Source organism: Coregonus clupeaformis, chromosome 17 (genome assembly GCF_020615455.1).
Source record: "Coregonus clupeaformis isolate EN_2021a chromosome 17, ASM2061545v1, whole genome shotgun sequence".
Taxonomy (NCBI): domain Eukaryota; kingdom Metazoa; phylum Chordata; class Actinopteri; order Salmoniformes; family Salmonidae; genus Coregonus; species Coregonus clupeaformis.
The window spans coordinates 69,434,502-69,451,771 of NC_059208.1; the positions used below are offsets into that span (position 1 = coordinate 69,434,502).

At 43.2% G+C, this 17,270-nt stretch overlaps 1 protein-coding gene across 1 annotated transcript; it reads right to left on the reverse strand.

Moving 5' to 3' along the window:
• Nucleotides 1–6,248: 6,248 nt before the first annotated feature.
• LOC121586933 (solute carrier family 40 member 1-like) lies at nt 6,249–16,326 on the reverse strand. Its single transcript, XM_041903994.1, has 9 exons — nt 16,233–16,326; nt 14,755–14,860; nt 13,757–13,824; nt 13,366–13,525; nt 11,117–11,232; nt 10,562–10,688; nt 10,022–10,300; nt 9,015–9,707; nt 6,249–8,237 (listed from the first exon to the last, which is right to left on the reverse strand). Exons 2-9 carry the CDS (start codon nt 14,855–14,857, stop codon nt 7,972–7,974), a joined length of 1,812 nt encoding a protein of 603 aa, XP_041759928.1. The 5' UTR covers nt 14,858–14,860; nt 16,233–16,326; the 3' UTR covers nt 6,249–7,971.
• Nucleotides 16,327–17,270: the final 944 nt, after the last annotated feature.

A 17,270-nucleotide genomic window follows, 5' to 3' on the forward strand; every position in this document is an offset into this window, starting at 1 on the left:
CTCTAGCTCCGACGTGAAGCCTCTGACGGTGCCGGACCAGCCACCGTGGAACAGGCAGGCCGTGCCGGACTGGCGACGCACACCACTGGCTTGGTGTGGGGAGCAGGAGCGAGCCGAGCCGGGCTGTCGAAGCGCACCCCTGACTTGGTGCGGGGAACAGGCACGGGCCGTGCGGACTGACGACGCACACCACTGGCTTGGTGTGGGGAGCAGGAGCGGGCCGAGCCGGGCTGTCGGGCGCACCCCTGACTTGGTGCGGGGAGCAGGAACGGGCCGAGCCGGGCTGACGAAAACGCACCACTGACTTGGTGCGGGGAGCAGGAATGGGCCGGACCGGGCTGACGACGTGCACCACTGACTTGGTGCGGGGAGCAGGAATGGGCCGGACCGGGCTGACGACGCCGCACCACTGACTTGGTGCGAGTGGCAGGAACAGGCCGGACCGTACTGGGAACACACACCACTGGCCCTACGTGGGGATCAGGAACAGGCCGGACCGGACTGGCAACACACGCCAGTACCTCTCGCCGTGCCTCTACAACCTCCTTCCCCCTGGTGACCAGTGACTCCCGTAACCTGGCGTCCTCCTCTGCCAATCCGCTGGGCCGCTCTGCCGCGGTCTCCTGCTGGCCCGTCGTCCACGGCGTTAGCCCCCCTAAAAAAATTTCTGGGCGTCTCCCCTACCCGTGGACCAGGTCTCCATGTCCCTCGCCAGCCTTTCGCCCTTCTGCCACAAGGTCAAGCCCTTCTCCTCCTCACTCGGCTTGACCCAGTCTAGGAGGCGAAGGAGATCTGTTAGGGATCTCCCTGGCGATGGCTCCTGGACACGCTGCTTGGTCACATCTTGGTGGGATTTTCTGTCACGATCGTCTACCAATGAGGAGGACCAAGGCGCAGCGTGATAAGCGTACATACTTTATTTGTACTGAACACGACACAAAAACAATAAACAACGATGCGTGACGTCCTGAAGTTATACACAACACAAACCTTAACGGAACAAAATCCCACAAACCCGAATGAAAAACAGACAGTTTAAATATGGCTCCCAATCAGAGACAACCAACGAACAGCTGACACTCGTTGCCTCTGATTGGGAGTCACTAAGGCAAACATAGAAAACAACAAACCAGAACCCCCAACATAGAAACACACCACATAGAACAAACACACCCTGGCTCAACAACTAGAGTCCCATAGCCAGGGTGTGACACAGTCCTGTGTTCCAATGGCACGTTGTGTTTGCTAATCCAAGTTTATCATTTTAAAAGTGTAATTGATCATTAGAAGACCATTTTGCAATTATGTTGGCACAGCTGAAAACTGTTGTGCTGATTAAAGAAACAATAAATCTGGCCTTCTTGAGACTAGTTGAGTATCTGGAGCATCAGCAATTGTGGGTTTGATTACAGGATAAAAATGGCCATATTCTGAAACTCGTCAGTCTATTCTTGTTCTGAAAAATGAAGGCTATTCCATGCAAGAAATTGCCAAGACACTGAAGATCTCGTACAACGCTGTGTCCTACTCCCTTCACAGAACAGCGCAAACTGGTTCTAACCAGAATAGAAAGAGGAGTGGGAGGCCCCGGTGCACAACTGAGCAAGAGGACAAATACATGAGTGTCTAGTTTGAGAAACAGAAGCCTCACAGGTCCTCAACTGGCAGCTTCAATAAATAGTACCCGCAAAACACCAGTCTCAACGTCAACAGTGAAGAGGCGACTCCGGGATGCTGACCTTCTAGGCAGAGTTGCAAAGAAAAAGCCATATCTCAGACTGGCCAATAAAAATAAAAGATTAAGATGGGCAAAAGAGCACAGACACTGGACAGAGGAATATTGGAAAAAAGTGCTATGGACAGACAAATCGAAGTTTGAGGTGTTCGGATCACAAAGAAGAACATTTGTGAGACGCAGACCAAATGAAAAGATGCTGGAGGAGTGCTTGATGCCATCTGTCAAGCATGGTGGAGGCAATGTGATGGTCTGGGGGTGCTTTGGTGGTGGTAAAGTGGGAGATTTGTACAGGGTAAAAGGGATCTTGAAGAAGGAAGGCTATCACTCCATTTTGCAACGCCATGCCATACCCTGTGGACGGCGCTTGATTGGAGCCAATTTCCTCCTACAACAGGACAATGACCCAAAGCACAGCTCCAAACTATGCAATAACTATTTAGGGAAGAAGCAGTCAGCTGGTATTCTGTCTATAATGGAGTGGCCAGCACAGTCACTGGATCTCAACCCTATTGAGCTGTTGTGGGAGCAGTACCGTATGGTACTTAAGAAGTGCCCATCAAGCCAATCCAATTTGTGGGAGGTGCTTCAGGAAGCATGGGGTGAAATCTCTTCAGATTACCTCAACAAATTGACAACTAGAATGCATGCCAAAGGTCTGCAAGGCTGTAATTGCTGCAAATGGAGGATTCTTTGACGAAAGCAAAGTTTGAAGGACACAATTATTATTTCTATTAAAAATCATTATTTCTAACCTTGACTACATTTCCTATTCATTTTGCCATATTTCCTATTCAAACTCATTTCATGTATGTTTTCATGGAAAACAAGGACATTTCTAAGTGATCCCAAACTTTTGAACGGTAGTGTATATATAAAACAAAATACGAAAAATAAAAAAAATAAAAATAACAGCCTTCACTGGGCTGTTTAAAGAGTGCACGGTGGGTGGAGGAATTGACCTACAAATCTATGGATATAGCAGTCTAGAGCCTAATTTTGTTTGTCAAACAGGTAGGCCTACCTCTTATTTCATAAATAGGAAGAAAGGCTCCAACACAAAGCCCTCTTGCTTTTAGTAAAGTCTAATTAAAATGAAGACGGCTTAAATTAATTATGTTTGCTCGAATTTGCCTACTTTTAGCACAATGAGCTGTCCATTTCTGATTGATTGTGCCGCGGCTGCTGCTTCAAGTTTCACCACCACAATGTAAGTTACTCGAATCTGTCTTATTGTGAGGTCAATAACTCTGAAAAATACATCATGGGTAAGAAACATATTGTTTTTAATAAAATCATTTATAGTAGTAGCGAGCTATCAAAGTTGACCTCCGGTCCTCCTTCTCATCTTCACTCTCTCCTTCTCAAACTGAACAGAACATAGGCTATAGGCTAGTCCACATGTCAGGCCTAATACAAAAATATTTTCAGAAGAAGCCTTTGACTCTCCTCCTGAACTGCCACCGTAGCCCTACACAGCACAGCCATTGGTTAGGCAGCAAAAAAAACGTGTTTGATCAGCAAGAGCAGAGTAGGCCGGGCTCAGGGTTGGAATATCCATTGCAGTGTTTAATGCAGCCTAGTTTTATTTACACCATCCCAACAGCCATCTTACAAATATAACTTTGCTTTGTGCTTCTCCGAGCACGCACTTCATTTGATTGAGAACACGCTAAATAGCCTATAGGCGCACTTGATATTGCGCGCCCAGCTGAGAATTAGAGATGAGCGGCGACATCGGGCACACATCCATACATAGCCTAATAAGCAACTAATTCTAAAACACTGAGAAATATTGAAATGTCTTCAATTACAAATTATATGACCCTCCCCTGGACTAGATATTTTTTTTAAACACTAAACCCTCCCCTTGACTGAAATTGAAAATACATGAACCTCCCCCATTTCCTCCAGCTACCCATTATATACATTTTGATCCATCCCTAAGAAGAGAGAATGTGCCTAAAATCTGACTCACTCCAACTCCACTATCTCTGTCTAGCTAGACTACCTCTGTCTCATGTCATTTTAAATTCACTTCAAATTCACTTCAATAACTGAACTGATGATATTTGATATTGCACAATATCATACAGGGATTCATTCATATTATTAATATAATGTAATAACATGATGAAGATACTGTAACAGTAATATCAAGACGATGGTATGTTATTGTGATCATATGAGTTCGCACTCTATTAAGAGGGCCAAGAATAAGCCTGAGATATCAGTCCATTTTGCCATTTGCTGCATTGAATCCAGATTGACATTGAGTTGGACTGTGTCGTTAGTCTGTGTTGGCCCCGAAGATAAATCCATCCCAGACCAGAATAATCTCCTCTGACAGCTCGTGACAGCCCCTGAGAGTTTAGCAGCTCTGAGGATCCGCTCCATCATTAAATTGGGTATATTGTTGGGTAATATTGCACACTGCCTGAAGCAATCCCAATTGACAGGTTTACTTGGGGATTTCTTGTGCTTGACATCCCAGAGTGACATTGACCTCTGCTGGCCATGAGAGTCATTGCAGGTGAATTTGCCTGAGGCAAATTATATTACTAAAAAAGAGTGTTGAGATAATTGCCACAGCCTGATCCCCTCCTCTTCTTCCTCCTCCCTTTTCATCTATCTATCTATCTATCTATCTATCTATCTATCTATCTATCTATCTATCTATCTATCTATCTATCTATCTATCTATCTATCTATCTATCTATCTATCTATCTATCTATCTATCTATCTATCTCTCTCTCTCTCTCTCTCTCTCTCTCTCTCTCTCTCTCTCTCTCTCTCTCTCTCTCTCTCTCTCTCTCTCTCTCTCTCTCTCTCTCTCTCTCTCTCTCAATTCAATTTAAGGGCTTTATTTAAGGGCTTTATTGGCATGGGAAACGTGTGTTAACATTGCCAAAGCAAGGGAAGTAGATAGTAAACAAAAGTGAAATAAACAATAAATATTAACAATAAACATTACACTCAGAAGTTTCAAAAGAATATAGACATTTCAAATGTCATATTATGTATATATACAGTGTTGTAACAATGTGCAAATAGTTAAAGTACAAATGGGAAAATAAATAAACATAAATATGGGTTGTATTTACAATGGTGTTTGTTCTTCACTGTTTGCCCTTTTCTTGTGGCAACAGGTCACAAATCTTGCAGCTGTGATGGCACACTGTGGTTTTTCACCCAGTAGATAAGGGAGTTTATCAAAATTGGGTTTGTTTTCGAATTCTTTGTGGATCGCTGTAATCTGAGGGAAATATGTGTCTCTAATATAGTCATACATTTGGCAGGAGGTTAGGAAGTGCAGCTCAGTTTCCACCTCATTTTGTGGGCAGTGTGCACATAGCCTGTCTTCTCTTGAGAGCCAGGTCTGCCTACGGCGGCCTTTCTCAATAGCAAGGCTATGCTCACTGAGTCTGTACATAGTCAAAGCTTTCCTTAAGTTTGGGTCAGTCTCTCTCTCTCTCTCTATTAATCTGTCTCTCTCTCTCGTTCATTTCTCTCTCTCTCTCTCTCTCTCTCTCTCTCTCTCTCTCTCTCTCTCTCTCTCTCTCTCTCTCTCTCTGCCATGTAGAGAGGAGGCAGAACTAGGCCTACTTCCTACTTCCTGATTAATTGGGGACGGGGCTTCACCTGTGGTTCTATTTGTGAACATCCTGTCTTTTCTCCAGCGGTCAAAATGCAGTAAGATCCGCGCTGCGAGCCCGTCAGCAGAATCTCTAATGCCTTCTGCCACTATGGGAGCCAAGGATCTGGGAAATATCTCCATTAAATATGCACAAGGTCCACAAGGGACAGGCAGTATTAATATTATTAGAGTCATGAGGTAGGCTATACTCTGGGAAAGGGTCCAACTAAAACGTTAACTCAGGAAGGTTGAAATGGAGCCTTTATTTATGGAGGTGATTAACTGGGACTGGGTAGGGTCAGAAGCAGACTTGTTCGGTGCTTGGCATGCAGTGAGGGGCGTTTTGGAGCCTTCTTCTGGACAAAATGACTGGAAGCTAAACGTAGTGCGGTACATGAACTGTATACTGACTGTCATTTATGGTGCTGCGTTCATGTGCTCTCAGAATTATTGGAAACTTACAGAACTCGTGACTGAGAAACTCCCGGAAATCCCCTGGACTCGTCATAACTACGACTTTTAGACTTCCAAATCAGTTCATAATGAGCTTTGATGAATAGAGGGAAATGTTGGTAACAAAACATTTCAAGTCAAAATACAAAGACATCTTAATCCATGTTTATTGTCATCATAAATAACAGTCTGAAACAGAAAATACATCTTTAATCCGTGTTTATTGTCATCAGAAATAACAGTCTGAAACAGAATCTGTGTTTATTGTCATCAGAAATAACAGTCTGAAACAGAAAATACATCTTAATCCGTGTTTATTGTCATCAGAAGAACTAACAGTCTGAAACAGAAAATACATCTTAATCTGTGTTTATTGTCATCATAAATAACAGTCTGAAACAGAAAATACATCTTCATCCGTGTTTATTGTCATCATAAATAACAGTCTGAAACAGAAAATACATCTTAATCTGTGTTTATTGTCATCATAAATAACAGTCTGAAACAGAAAATACATCTTAATCCTTGTTTATTGTCATCAGAAATAACAGTCTGAAACAGAAAAGGACAACAAATTATAGATGTAAGTGAACAATACGTCACAGGAAAATATGCTATAAAAACAAATAAATTGTAATGGGATGCTGTTTGCATGACAAAGAGTTAAACTTTGATGGTATTGCCACTGTACAAAAAGGATGGCCGTACATAGCTGAGAGACATGTCCAAGTCAGTTTTTCAAACACGGTTTTCTTGTACTGTACTGAGGTAAGGTTCTGTTTTAGTTCATGAGAACAACAAGGAAACAGGATGCGTAGGGGTTCTAGTGTGGTACAACACAGCCATAATCCAAGATCATACTGACCTATCAATCTATTAAACAATGATCTCAAAACATGTCATAAATGAAAGAGTAAGTAAAAATCTGGTTGCTATAAATTTGTCAAACTGCATTAATATCACTCTATTTCTATGTGAAGGAAAAGCATTTACAATTTGGAAGCAATTTTCAGTTATCTAAGTACACAAGCAATTATGGTCATTTTGATTAAATTAAAATGTGTGTAAAGAGAACGTGATTTAATCTGATTTCAATGCATGTTATTTTTTTCTTACTGTCTTTATGTTCTTATGATACGTTCCTACGATCCGGTTTAAATTATAGATATTTTTGAATGATATAATTTGTTAATCAATATGCACTGAAATGCGTCTTAGTGACTGATTTGAAAGCTAGGCATGTCTTCCTGATTCATCCACAGAGAAACAGACCAGGAGAAGATTACTCTACATCCTTCCTCTTCTGTCCATCAAGGGGGACTCCTTTATAATCTTCAGTATCTCACAATCTGACACCAACTTCCCTTTAGTTTTCCTTTTGGACTTCCTGGATTATTTCCAAGTGGACGGATCAGTAACATGTTTGCCACTTGTTAAAGTTGTTGAGTCTCGTTTCTGCTTCTTTTTGTTACTGTCACCTGCTTCACCATGCCCAGTTCTTTACTGTGTGAAGGTTAGAAAAATACATCCATCCATCCATCCATTCAACTCCCATCCAAAATGCTGAGTGGGTTAACAGACTACCATAATGAAGCTCTTGCAGTAATCCAAAATTGCTGGAAAGGCGTGTTCTGCTGCTGCTGCTGCCTCGGCCTGCCCTCTGTGCCCTTTGCCTGAGGTGGGAGAACATACCACGGTGGGGGATCAACACTGAGGTGGGAGAACCTACCACGGTGGGGGATAAACACTGAGGTGGGAGAACCTAACATGGTGGAGAACCAATACTGCATCTGTTGCGACCACATCAACTTATGTACAGAAGGGAAAAGGTGGATCCTACTCTAGTTCACCTGAGTTCTGGTTTCTGTACCTTATCACTTGGCCATACTTTACCTGGCCATGCAGGGAGATAGCAACCAGGTTGGGGGGGACACGACATATACTTGCTGTGTTGTGCTGGAATGAATGGCTGGATGGGGGGGCAGGGGTGTTAGAGTATTGTATTGTTGCCTAGCAATGAGAGCGCAGAGGGAACAAGAGAGAAGAGACATTCATTTCACAGGCAGGCGCAGGCAGAGTGGAGTCTCTGGGCACGTGGTTGGAGTCTTTGTTACATGCTTTGTCGTGGAAAGCCGCACGGCCTCCCTACGTGTCCAGGCGTCTGGCAGGTTTTCTCTTGGCTTTGCGTGCGTACAGGAAGTACATGGTGTGTCCCGTGGTGATGAACAGTACAGATATGATGACCAGGATGCCAAAGTGCTGCGGCTGCGGAGCAGAGATGACCATGATGAAGTGGAGAAGGTCCATCAGGTAGTTCATGGAGCTCTGGACGCCGTTGACCACGCCGCGTTCCGACTCACAGATGTTCTCCTGAAGCAGCTGGGTCACGGTCAGGTCGAAGGACCACAGACCTGGAACACACAGGATACACAGAGAACAGACGGTCAATGGTTGCTATGGTCTATACAGATAGACTACTACACTATGGTCTATACAGATAGACTACTACACTATGGTCTATACAGATAGACAACTACACTATGGTCTATACAGATAGACAACTACACTATGGTCTATACAGATAGACAACTACACTATGGTCTATACAGATAGACAACTACACTATGGTCTATACAGATAGACAACTACACTATGGTCTATACAGATAGACTACTACACTATGGTCTATACAGATAGACAACTACACTATGGTCTATACAGATAGACAACTACACTATGGTCTATACAGATAGACAACTACACTATGGTCTATACAGATAGACAACTACACTATGGTCTATACAGATAGACTACTACACTATGGTCTATACAGATAGACAACTACACTATGGTCTATACAGCTAGACTACTACACTATGGTCTATACAGATAGACTACTACACTATGGTCTATACAGATAGACTACTACACTATGGATCCATTGCTGTAGTCTCCATTCAGTCAGACACTGCAATCAAAACTGGTAAGCATTTTTCTGGTATAATACGAAAATGATTATCTTCCAACACTATTTGAACTAATTTACTGTTGAGTTTCAAAGAACTGAATACCCACAGCCTATGCTAGAAACATATATAGTACAGTTGCTATTGTTAAGCTGTGGATCAGCAAACCACTAACTCAATCTGATTGTGAAGGGCCTGGGCCTGGTCGTCCCTCTTACTCACCGATGCGTGCTGTGATGACACCCAAGAACAGCAGGATTATAGAGATGTAGGAGTCTGGCTCCGTGCCCGACGGCATGTTCTCAAACAGCACTGTGTTATTGGTCCAGTGGATGGACGAGCGGTCGGGCAGCAGCGGCTGATTGATGCCACCCCGCATCGGGTAGGTGTGTTTCTGCCTTTGGCCCGCCACCATCCCCCCGACCGCCGCCAACGACGAATTGGCTTTGGTGTCCAGGAAGGGCATGAGCAGGCTGAGGTCCATGGGGCTGCCAGGGGCAAACACAGAACACACACACAGCAGCAGACAGCAAAGATGGAGACAGCTGGAGATGATGCCTGTGTTGACTAAACCGTAAGCCTTCCTCAGCTTGGTGAACATGACGGTGCCCATGAGGCCTGTTATAGCCGAGACGCCCATCAGCAGACTGAGCAGGGAGCCGCTGATGCCCTGGGTGTAGGCGTAACCCGTGGTGATGCAGTCAAAGCCAAGGACAGTTGTGTAAAGGAAGGCCAGGCCCATCCCAGCCAGGAAGACATCCTGGCGGTAGTAGGCCCTCCAGCCGTCCTTACAGGTGCTCAGGAGCCAGCGGAAGCGTCCGAAACACAGAGGCAGGTTGGTGATCTCCTTCAGGTTCAGGCTCATGTCGTCATCGCTGAGGCCCGGGGCTGATGTCACCACCTCACTCTGCTCTACTGAGAGGGAGAGGACAAACATCAGTCATGCTGCTAACATCATCCATTCACTAACTTAGGGCAATGGTGTTTTCAAGTAGTACTGCTTTTCCATAGAGATGAATAAGCATGTATGTGCTGTGCATGTTGTGGAGTTACAGTTAGGTTTCTTGACCTCACGTATCTTCCAACCAATTTCCAAATTACAGTAAAGCTATACTTCACTGTAAAGTTGGATGAAATAGGTTGGAAGATCCACTATACTTTACTTTACCAACTCAACTACTGAAGCAGTCACACAGTGACCAGGACACCAGGACCCCAAGGAAACTGACCTTGTGACCCCCTTTTCTCCACCAGTCCCTCGGTCCTCTCTTCTGGTCTCTCCAGGGTGGCCTGGCCGTCCTCGGGCGTGGGTGGTTTGACTGACAGCGCCGGGACAATGCGGTAGACCCGGGACAGGAAGATAAACTCCACTATGAGGGACACCAGGTTCCAGCCCAGGATGAAGCCGCAGCCAATCACGTTGGAGGCCAGGGTCATGACCTGTCCCACCGACAGTGGTGCCAGGATGTTGGTCACCTGATCGATGCGCCGCATGGTAGCATTCATCCCTGCAGATCAGAATCAAACCAAACGTACAGGGTTTTGTTTGGTTGTGGTGATATTAGAACTTGTGCTACCAGTTTGTACTAATGCCTAAATTAGCAAACTATTCTACTTCTATTGTAATGCATGTGATACATCCTAGAAAACTAAATACATAGAGTGTTTGATAAACTTGAAGTGCTTTAACCACCAGCCAGTTCAGCAGCTGAAACAGAAACAACAATCCCTCATGATGTAATAGCTTGCGGCAGGTCTGCCAGTCTCACCGGCGAGGTGACCCCGGTTGTAGCCAGTGATAACCACAATCCAGTCCCTCTGGATGGCGATGGTCAGCGCCGTGCTTGCTAGGTTAGCCACATCTGCCAGGACGATCACCACCGTATAACAAACCACCTTGTGTAAGTTTTGTGATGCAACACGTTACTACGCATGACAGCACAGAGCAGCAGGAGGCTCAGAACAGCAGCAGCAGCAACAACATGGACACAGAACAGTGGCAGTAGAAACAGCAACCGTCACAGCAGTTTACAATCATATATCTAGCCTGATTCTCAAGAGACCTGGGGTTTAAATAGTATTCATTTTCTTTAGAATACATTGAGTGTTTGAATGAGCATGCCTGGAGCACAGGATGGGTGGAATTTGTACTTTTAGGACTATTCCATTGGTTCCATTGCACCAGGCATACTCAATCAAGTGCAGATAAAGTCTTTGAAAGAATACAAATACTATTTGAATCCATGTCTGATTCCAAAATATACTGTAGGTTCACATCATGAGAGTTTAGACGGTATGGGAAAGAAAGGGAGAAACATACTCACAGTTAACCAGCCATCCCAAATGCTCTCAATCCACTGTTTATATGAGAAGACCAACATGAGCACAATGCTACACACCGTCACTGAAATGTTCTGAACCAACAACGATGCATGCGCCACTAAAACCAAGGAGGGAGAAGAAACTAAGATTCTAAAATATTCTGTAACAGTGTATCATAAATACATCATTGGTCTTAAAGGGGCAATCTGCAGTTGCTACAGTACATACATTTTGGGACTTTTAAAGTAATGATACAGTGCATTCGGAAAGTATTCAGACCCCTTGACTTTTTCCACATTTTGTTACGTTACAGCCTTATTCTAAAATGTATTAAATAGTTTTTCCCCTCATGAATCTACACAATACCCCATAATGACAAAGAAAAACAGGTTTTTAGAAATTTTTGCAAATGTATTACAATAAAAAACGGAAATATCACATTTACATAAGTATTCAAGACCCTTTAATCAGTACTTTGTTTAAGCACCTTTGGCAGCAATTACAGCCTCAAGTCTTCTTGGGTATGAAGCTACAAGCTTGGCACACCTGCATTTGGGGAGTTTCTCCCATTCTTCTCTGCAGATCCTCTCAAGCGCTATCAGGTTGGAGCGGGAGCGTCGTTGTACAGCTATTTTCAGGTCTCTCCAGAGATGTTCGATCTGGTTCAAGTCCAGGCTCTGGCTCGGCCACTCAAGGACATTCAGAGACTTGTCCTGAAGCCACTCCTGCGTTGTCTTGGCTGTGTGCTTAGGGTTGTTATCCTGTTGGAAGGTGAACCTTCGCCCCAGTCTGAGGTCCTGCACGCTCTGTAGCAGGTTTTCATGAAGGATCACTCTGTACTTTGCTCCGTTCATCTTTCCCTCAATCCTGACTAGTCTCCCAGTCCCTGCTGCTGAAAAACATCCCCACAGCATGATGCTGCCACCACCATACTTCACCGTAGGGATGGTGCCAGGTTTCCTCCAGACGTGACGCTTGGCATTCAGGCCAAAGAGTTCAATCTTGGTTTCATCAGACCAGAGAATCTTGTTTCTCATGGTCTGAGTCCTTTAGGTGCCTTTTGGCAAACTCTAAGCGGGCTGTCGTGCCTTTTACTGAGGAGTGGCTTCCTTCTGACCACTCTACCATAAAGGCCTGATTAGTGGAGTGCTGCAGAGATGGTTGTCCTTCTGGAAGGTTCTCCCATCTCCACAGAGGAACTCTGGAGCTCTGTCAGAGTGACCATCGGGTTCTTGGTCCCCTCCCTGACCAAGGCCCTTCTCCTCCGATTGCTCAGTTTGGCCGGGTGGCCAGCTCTAGGAAGAGTCTTCCTAACTTCTTCCATTTAAGAATGATGGAGGCCATTGTGTTCTTGGGGACCTTCAATGCTGCAGACATTTTTTGGTACCCTTCCCCAGATCTGTGCCTCAACACAATCCTGTCTTGGAGCTCTACAGACAATTCCTTCGACCTCATGGCTTGTTTTTTGCTCTGACATGCACTGTCAACTGTGGGACCTTATATAGACAGGTGTGTGTCTTTCCAAATCATGTCCAATAAATTGAATTGACCACAGGTGGACTCCAATCAAGTTGTAGAAACATCTCAAGGATGATCAATGGAAACAGGATGCACCTGAGATCAATTTCAAGTCTGATAGCAAAGGGTCTGAATACTTTTCTTTTACCAACATTTCTAAAAACCTGTTTTCGCATTGTCATTATGGGTTATTGTGTGTAGATTGATGAGGGGAATGTTTTAATCCATTTTAGAATATGGCTGTAACGTAACAAAATGTGGAAAAAGTCAAGGAGTCTGAAGACTTTCGGAATGCACTGTATATAGCCATTGAGTCTAAAATAATATAACTTGTAAATGACTCATGAGCTTAGCTCATCTGTCGTACCCCATCAGAACCCCAAATATACTATTGTTTTACTTTGTAATTGTAAACTAACACGGTATAGCTTCAAAACATGATTAAAACTATAATTTGCATCTCATGGATGGTCAGTACTTGCGTCCATAGCTCTAACTATGAATTTGAGAGTGGTTACATTTATCCATCCCCATCCCTCAGCAATTTACCAAAACAGTGGCGGGGTGGAACTTTGTTAATGTTTGAACTGCAGAGGGCCCCTGAGAGGCAGGAAATTAGGACTGTGTCCCAAATGGCATCCTATTCCATATTATATTGCAGTACCTTTAGGGTGCCATTTGGGACTAGATATCAGTCCCTATAGATGTAAATAGAAATGATTGTTGGTCTAACCTTTGTTCCTGGGGTTACGGTCAACCCAGTCCCCAATCAATGCCCCCAGCAGCAGCACTGACCCCGCCACCACCAAGCCGAATATTGCGGTCAGCAGCAGGTTACGACCATACAGCTCGATCAGGAACACCGAAATGGCAAAGTGCCACATACGGTCACCCTATTAGAAAGACAAATAGTCATCATGACTGAGAAAAAACGTTTTTAGCTTTTGGCTTTAAGCTTTTTACTCTTTCTAGGGCTTTATGTCATAAGAGAAATGTAAATTGTTTCCATCTTTCATTGATTTGTAAGATACTACCAGGTTGATGACACATAAACTGTATAGTGTCCAGCCGGTATGGCTTTGTAGCTCCCTTACCAATTGTTGTTACATGAAAAGGCTTCTTACCCACATGGACAGTGCTCCACTGACGTAGATCAGGAATTTAGGGCCCCTGAGGTAGATGAGGGCTGATCCTGGTGAGTACATTCAACAGAGACACATAGTAACATGAACAATAACCAGAGGTAACATCATTACGGATCTACAGGACACATTCTGCAAATAAAGCTGTAAAACCACCTAATATTAAGCACTGGTCATCAGAGTATGTCTGAACATATTTAGGACCAGGATGTTTTCTGACCACTTGACCTGATCAAAAAGCAAAAGCATTAAGTTGCTCTTATACCTAACACTTTACATTGAGTAGCTCTTATACCTAACACTTTACATTAAGTATATCTTACACCTAACACTTTACACTAAGTTTATCTTACACCTAACACTTTACATTAAGTAGCTCTTGTACTTAACACTTTAAGTTAAGTTGCTCTAATACCTAACACTTTACATTAAGTTTCTCTTACACCTAACACTTTACATTAAATAGCTCTTATACCTAACACTTTACATTAAGTTGCTCTTATACTTAACACTTTACATTAAGTATCTCTTATACCTAACACTTTACCTTAAATAGCTATTATACCTAACACTTTACATTCAGTTGCTCTTATACTTAACACTTTACATTAAATAGCTCTATACCTAACACTTTACATTAAATAGCTCTTATACCTAACACTTTACATTAAGTTTCTCTTACACCTAACACTTTACATTAAATAGCTCTTATACCTAACACTTTACATTAAGTTTCTCTTATACTTAACACTTTACATTAAGTTGCTCTTATACCTAACACTTTACATTAAGTAGCTCTTATACCTAACACTTTACATTAAGTTGCTCTTATACCTATATAGTAAGGCTGTAGTTCCGACAATCACAACATGTTGTTACATCATCATTTAGTAATAGCTATGTAGTTGTATTGTCAGATCATGAGGTCAGGGTAAAGTCCTGGTCATCTATCTCTCCCCTCCCGCAATAGACGAGCTGACCTGGTGTACTCCTGGCCTTCCTGGCCCGAGCCTCCCTGATGTCATCAGACTCAAGCTCCACCACCACCCCTCCACACTGGGCTGCATCTGCTCGCAGGGACATCGCCTGTACAGGGACCAAGCCAGGTCAGGGGTCAGAGGTCATACAACTACTGTACAATATTACAGAAGGGGCCTGTCAACTCAATGGAACTAGTATAATTAAGAATGGGCCTGCTCAACTCAATTGAACTAGAATAGAACTAGTAGTATTAAGAATGGGTCTGTTCAAGTCAATAGTCTTTGTATAAAGGTCTATGGGTGCATTGCAGAGTCCTAAGGGCATACACTAGTAATAGAAAAACCCACACTCATTGAACATATTCTATAGAACATGTGTCAAACTCATTCCATGGAGGGCAGAGTGTCTGCAGGTTTTTGCTCCTCCCTTGTACTTGATTGAGGAACTAAGGTCATTAATTAGTAAGGAACTCCCCTCACCTGGTTGTCTAGGTCTTAATGGAAAGGAAAAAACAAAAACCAGCAGACACTAGGCCCTCCATGGAATGAGTTGACACCCCTGCTTTATACATTCAATTCCTTATAACAGCACATCAAATTGAAATGACAGGTTTAAGAAAAGTTGAATTTGTTGACATGAAGTAAAAGGCCACCTTATTAAGCCTCAACCATGTAAAACATGTTAATCAGTTGAAGTCAGTATCTATCAACCATGTCCTCATGTCCACTTATCTCTGGCCATTTCCTCATTCACATACCAGGGGGCCATTCTAGAAAAGACCAACACAGAGGCTAGCTACATGACTTTACTAAAACATGGGAAAAGTCTGGTTACATTTGACAAGATCAGATTATGTTCAGTGACAGACACAGGATGGATTCTGATTCATAAACCCTCATGTTAATTATCTTAGTGCCACCAGTCTTCACATCTTGCACCTTATTCTAGATCCCAAGTAACTCCTCTTAATGACGTTTTTTTCGTATCTCAGAAATCATCTCATATAAACGTATCTCAGACAAAACATTGTCAAAGAGAAAGTACATCACACCGCAAATGTTGTTTTTAAGTTGTTTGTGCCTTTGCCCATCTGAAATTAATTCAAATAGTATTTCAGCGTTATTAAACATGACTTGCAGTTCAGATTCTGAGGCCTACATATAAAATGGCTCCCATAGGTCATTAGGTCAAATAATCTGCAGCAGGGTACACATTCTGTTTACCTCAAATCTGGCAATAACATACTGTACCTCAGGAAGACATTTCACAATACATCAAGCCAAGAACACACATTTTAAACACATCTTAAATCCCTAAAATCAAAGAAATTTGAGCATTTCTAGCACTGTACTTCGATGTGCTGCTTCAATGTGCACTAAACTGCAGAGCAAAACCAAGACAACAATTCCAATCCTCCATGGGGGAAAAAAAGATATTAAAATTTCTCAAGACATTTCTCAAACGATCCCAACATCACCTTGGCTCTGATGTTAGGGTGAATCCTTGCTGGTGCTCCTTGACGAGTTGTTTTTTGCCATGTGTCCTACATGGGGGATGCTCCTCTTTCCTGAGAGCTGGAATTCAAGCTACAGTAGTCTGAAAGGCTTGATATAATCAGTGTGTAAAAGTGCAGCATTGTATGAAAGTGCCAGAAAGGCAGAATGAGCAAAGGGAAAACAAAAGCAGCCAGAGTATTCCAAAGCACGTGACGATGAGGGGGACAATATCACCCCCACAGAAAGGGGTAACCATTGATAAGAGAACTTCAGTTCTTACAAAACTGGACCGGTAATAACATGAAACCATAACAAATGACGCAAAAGTTATTCACAGTATGTAAGTTATACTGAACAGAAATATAAACGCAACATGTAAAAGTCTTGATCTCATGTTTCATGAGCTGAAATAAAAGATCCCAGAAATGTTCTATACGTACAAAAATCGTATTTCTTTCAAATTTTGTGCACAAATTTGTTCGCATCCCTGTTAGTGAGCATTTCTCCTTTACCAAGATAATCCATCCAACTGACAGGTTTGGCATATCAAGAAGCTGATTAAACAGCATGATCATTACACAGTTGCACCTTGTGCTGGGGACAATAAAAGGCCACTCTAAAATGTACAGTTTTGTCACACAACACAATGCCACAGATGTCTCAAGTTTTGAGGGAGCGTGCAATTGGCATGCTGACTGCAGGAATGTCCACCAGAGCTGTTGCCAGAGAATTTAATGTTCATTTCTCTACCACAAGCCACCTCCAACGTCATTTTAGAGAATTTGGCAGTACGTCCAACCGGCCTCACAACCGCAGCTACTTGTAACCACGCCAGCCCAGGACCTCCACATCCGACTTCTTCACCTGCGGGATCATCTAAGACCACCCACCCAGACAGCTGATGAAACTGAGGAGTATTTCTGCCTTTAATAAAGCCCTTTTGTAGCAAAAAAGTGGGTGGGCCTATGGCTGCGCCCCTGCCCATTCATGTGAAATCCATAGATTAGGGCCTAATTTAT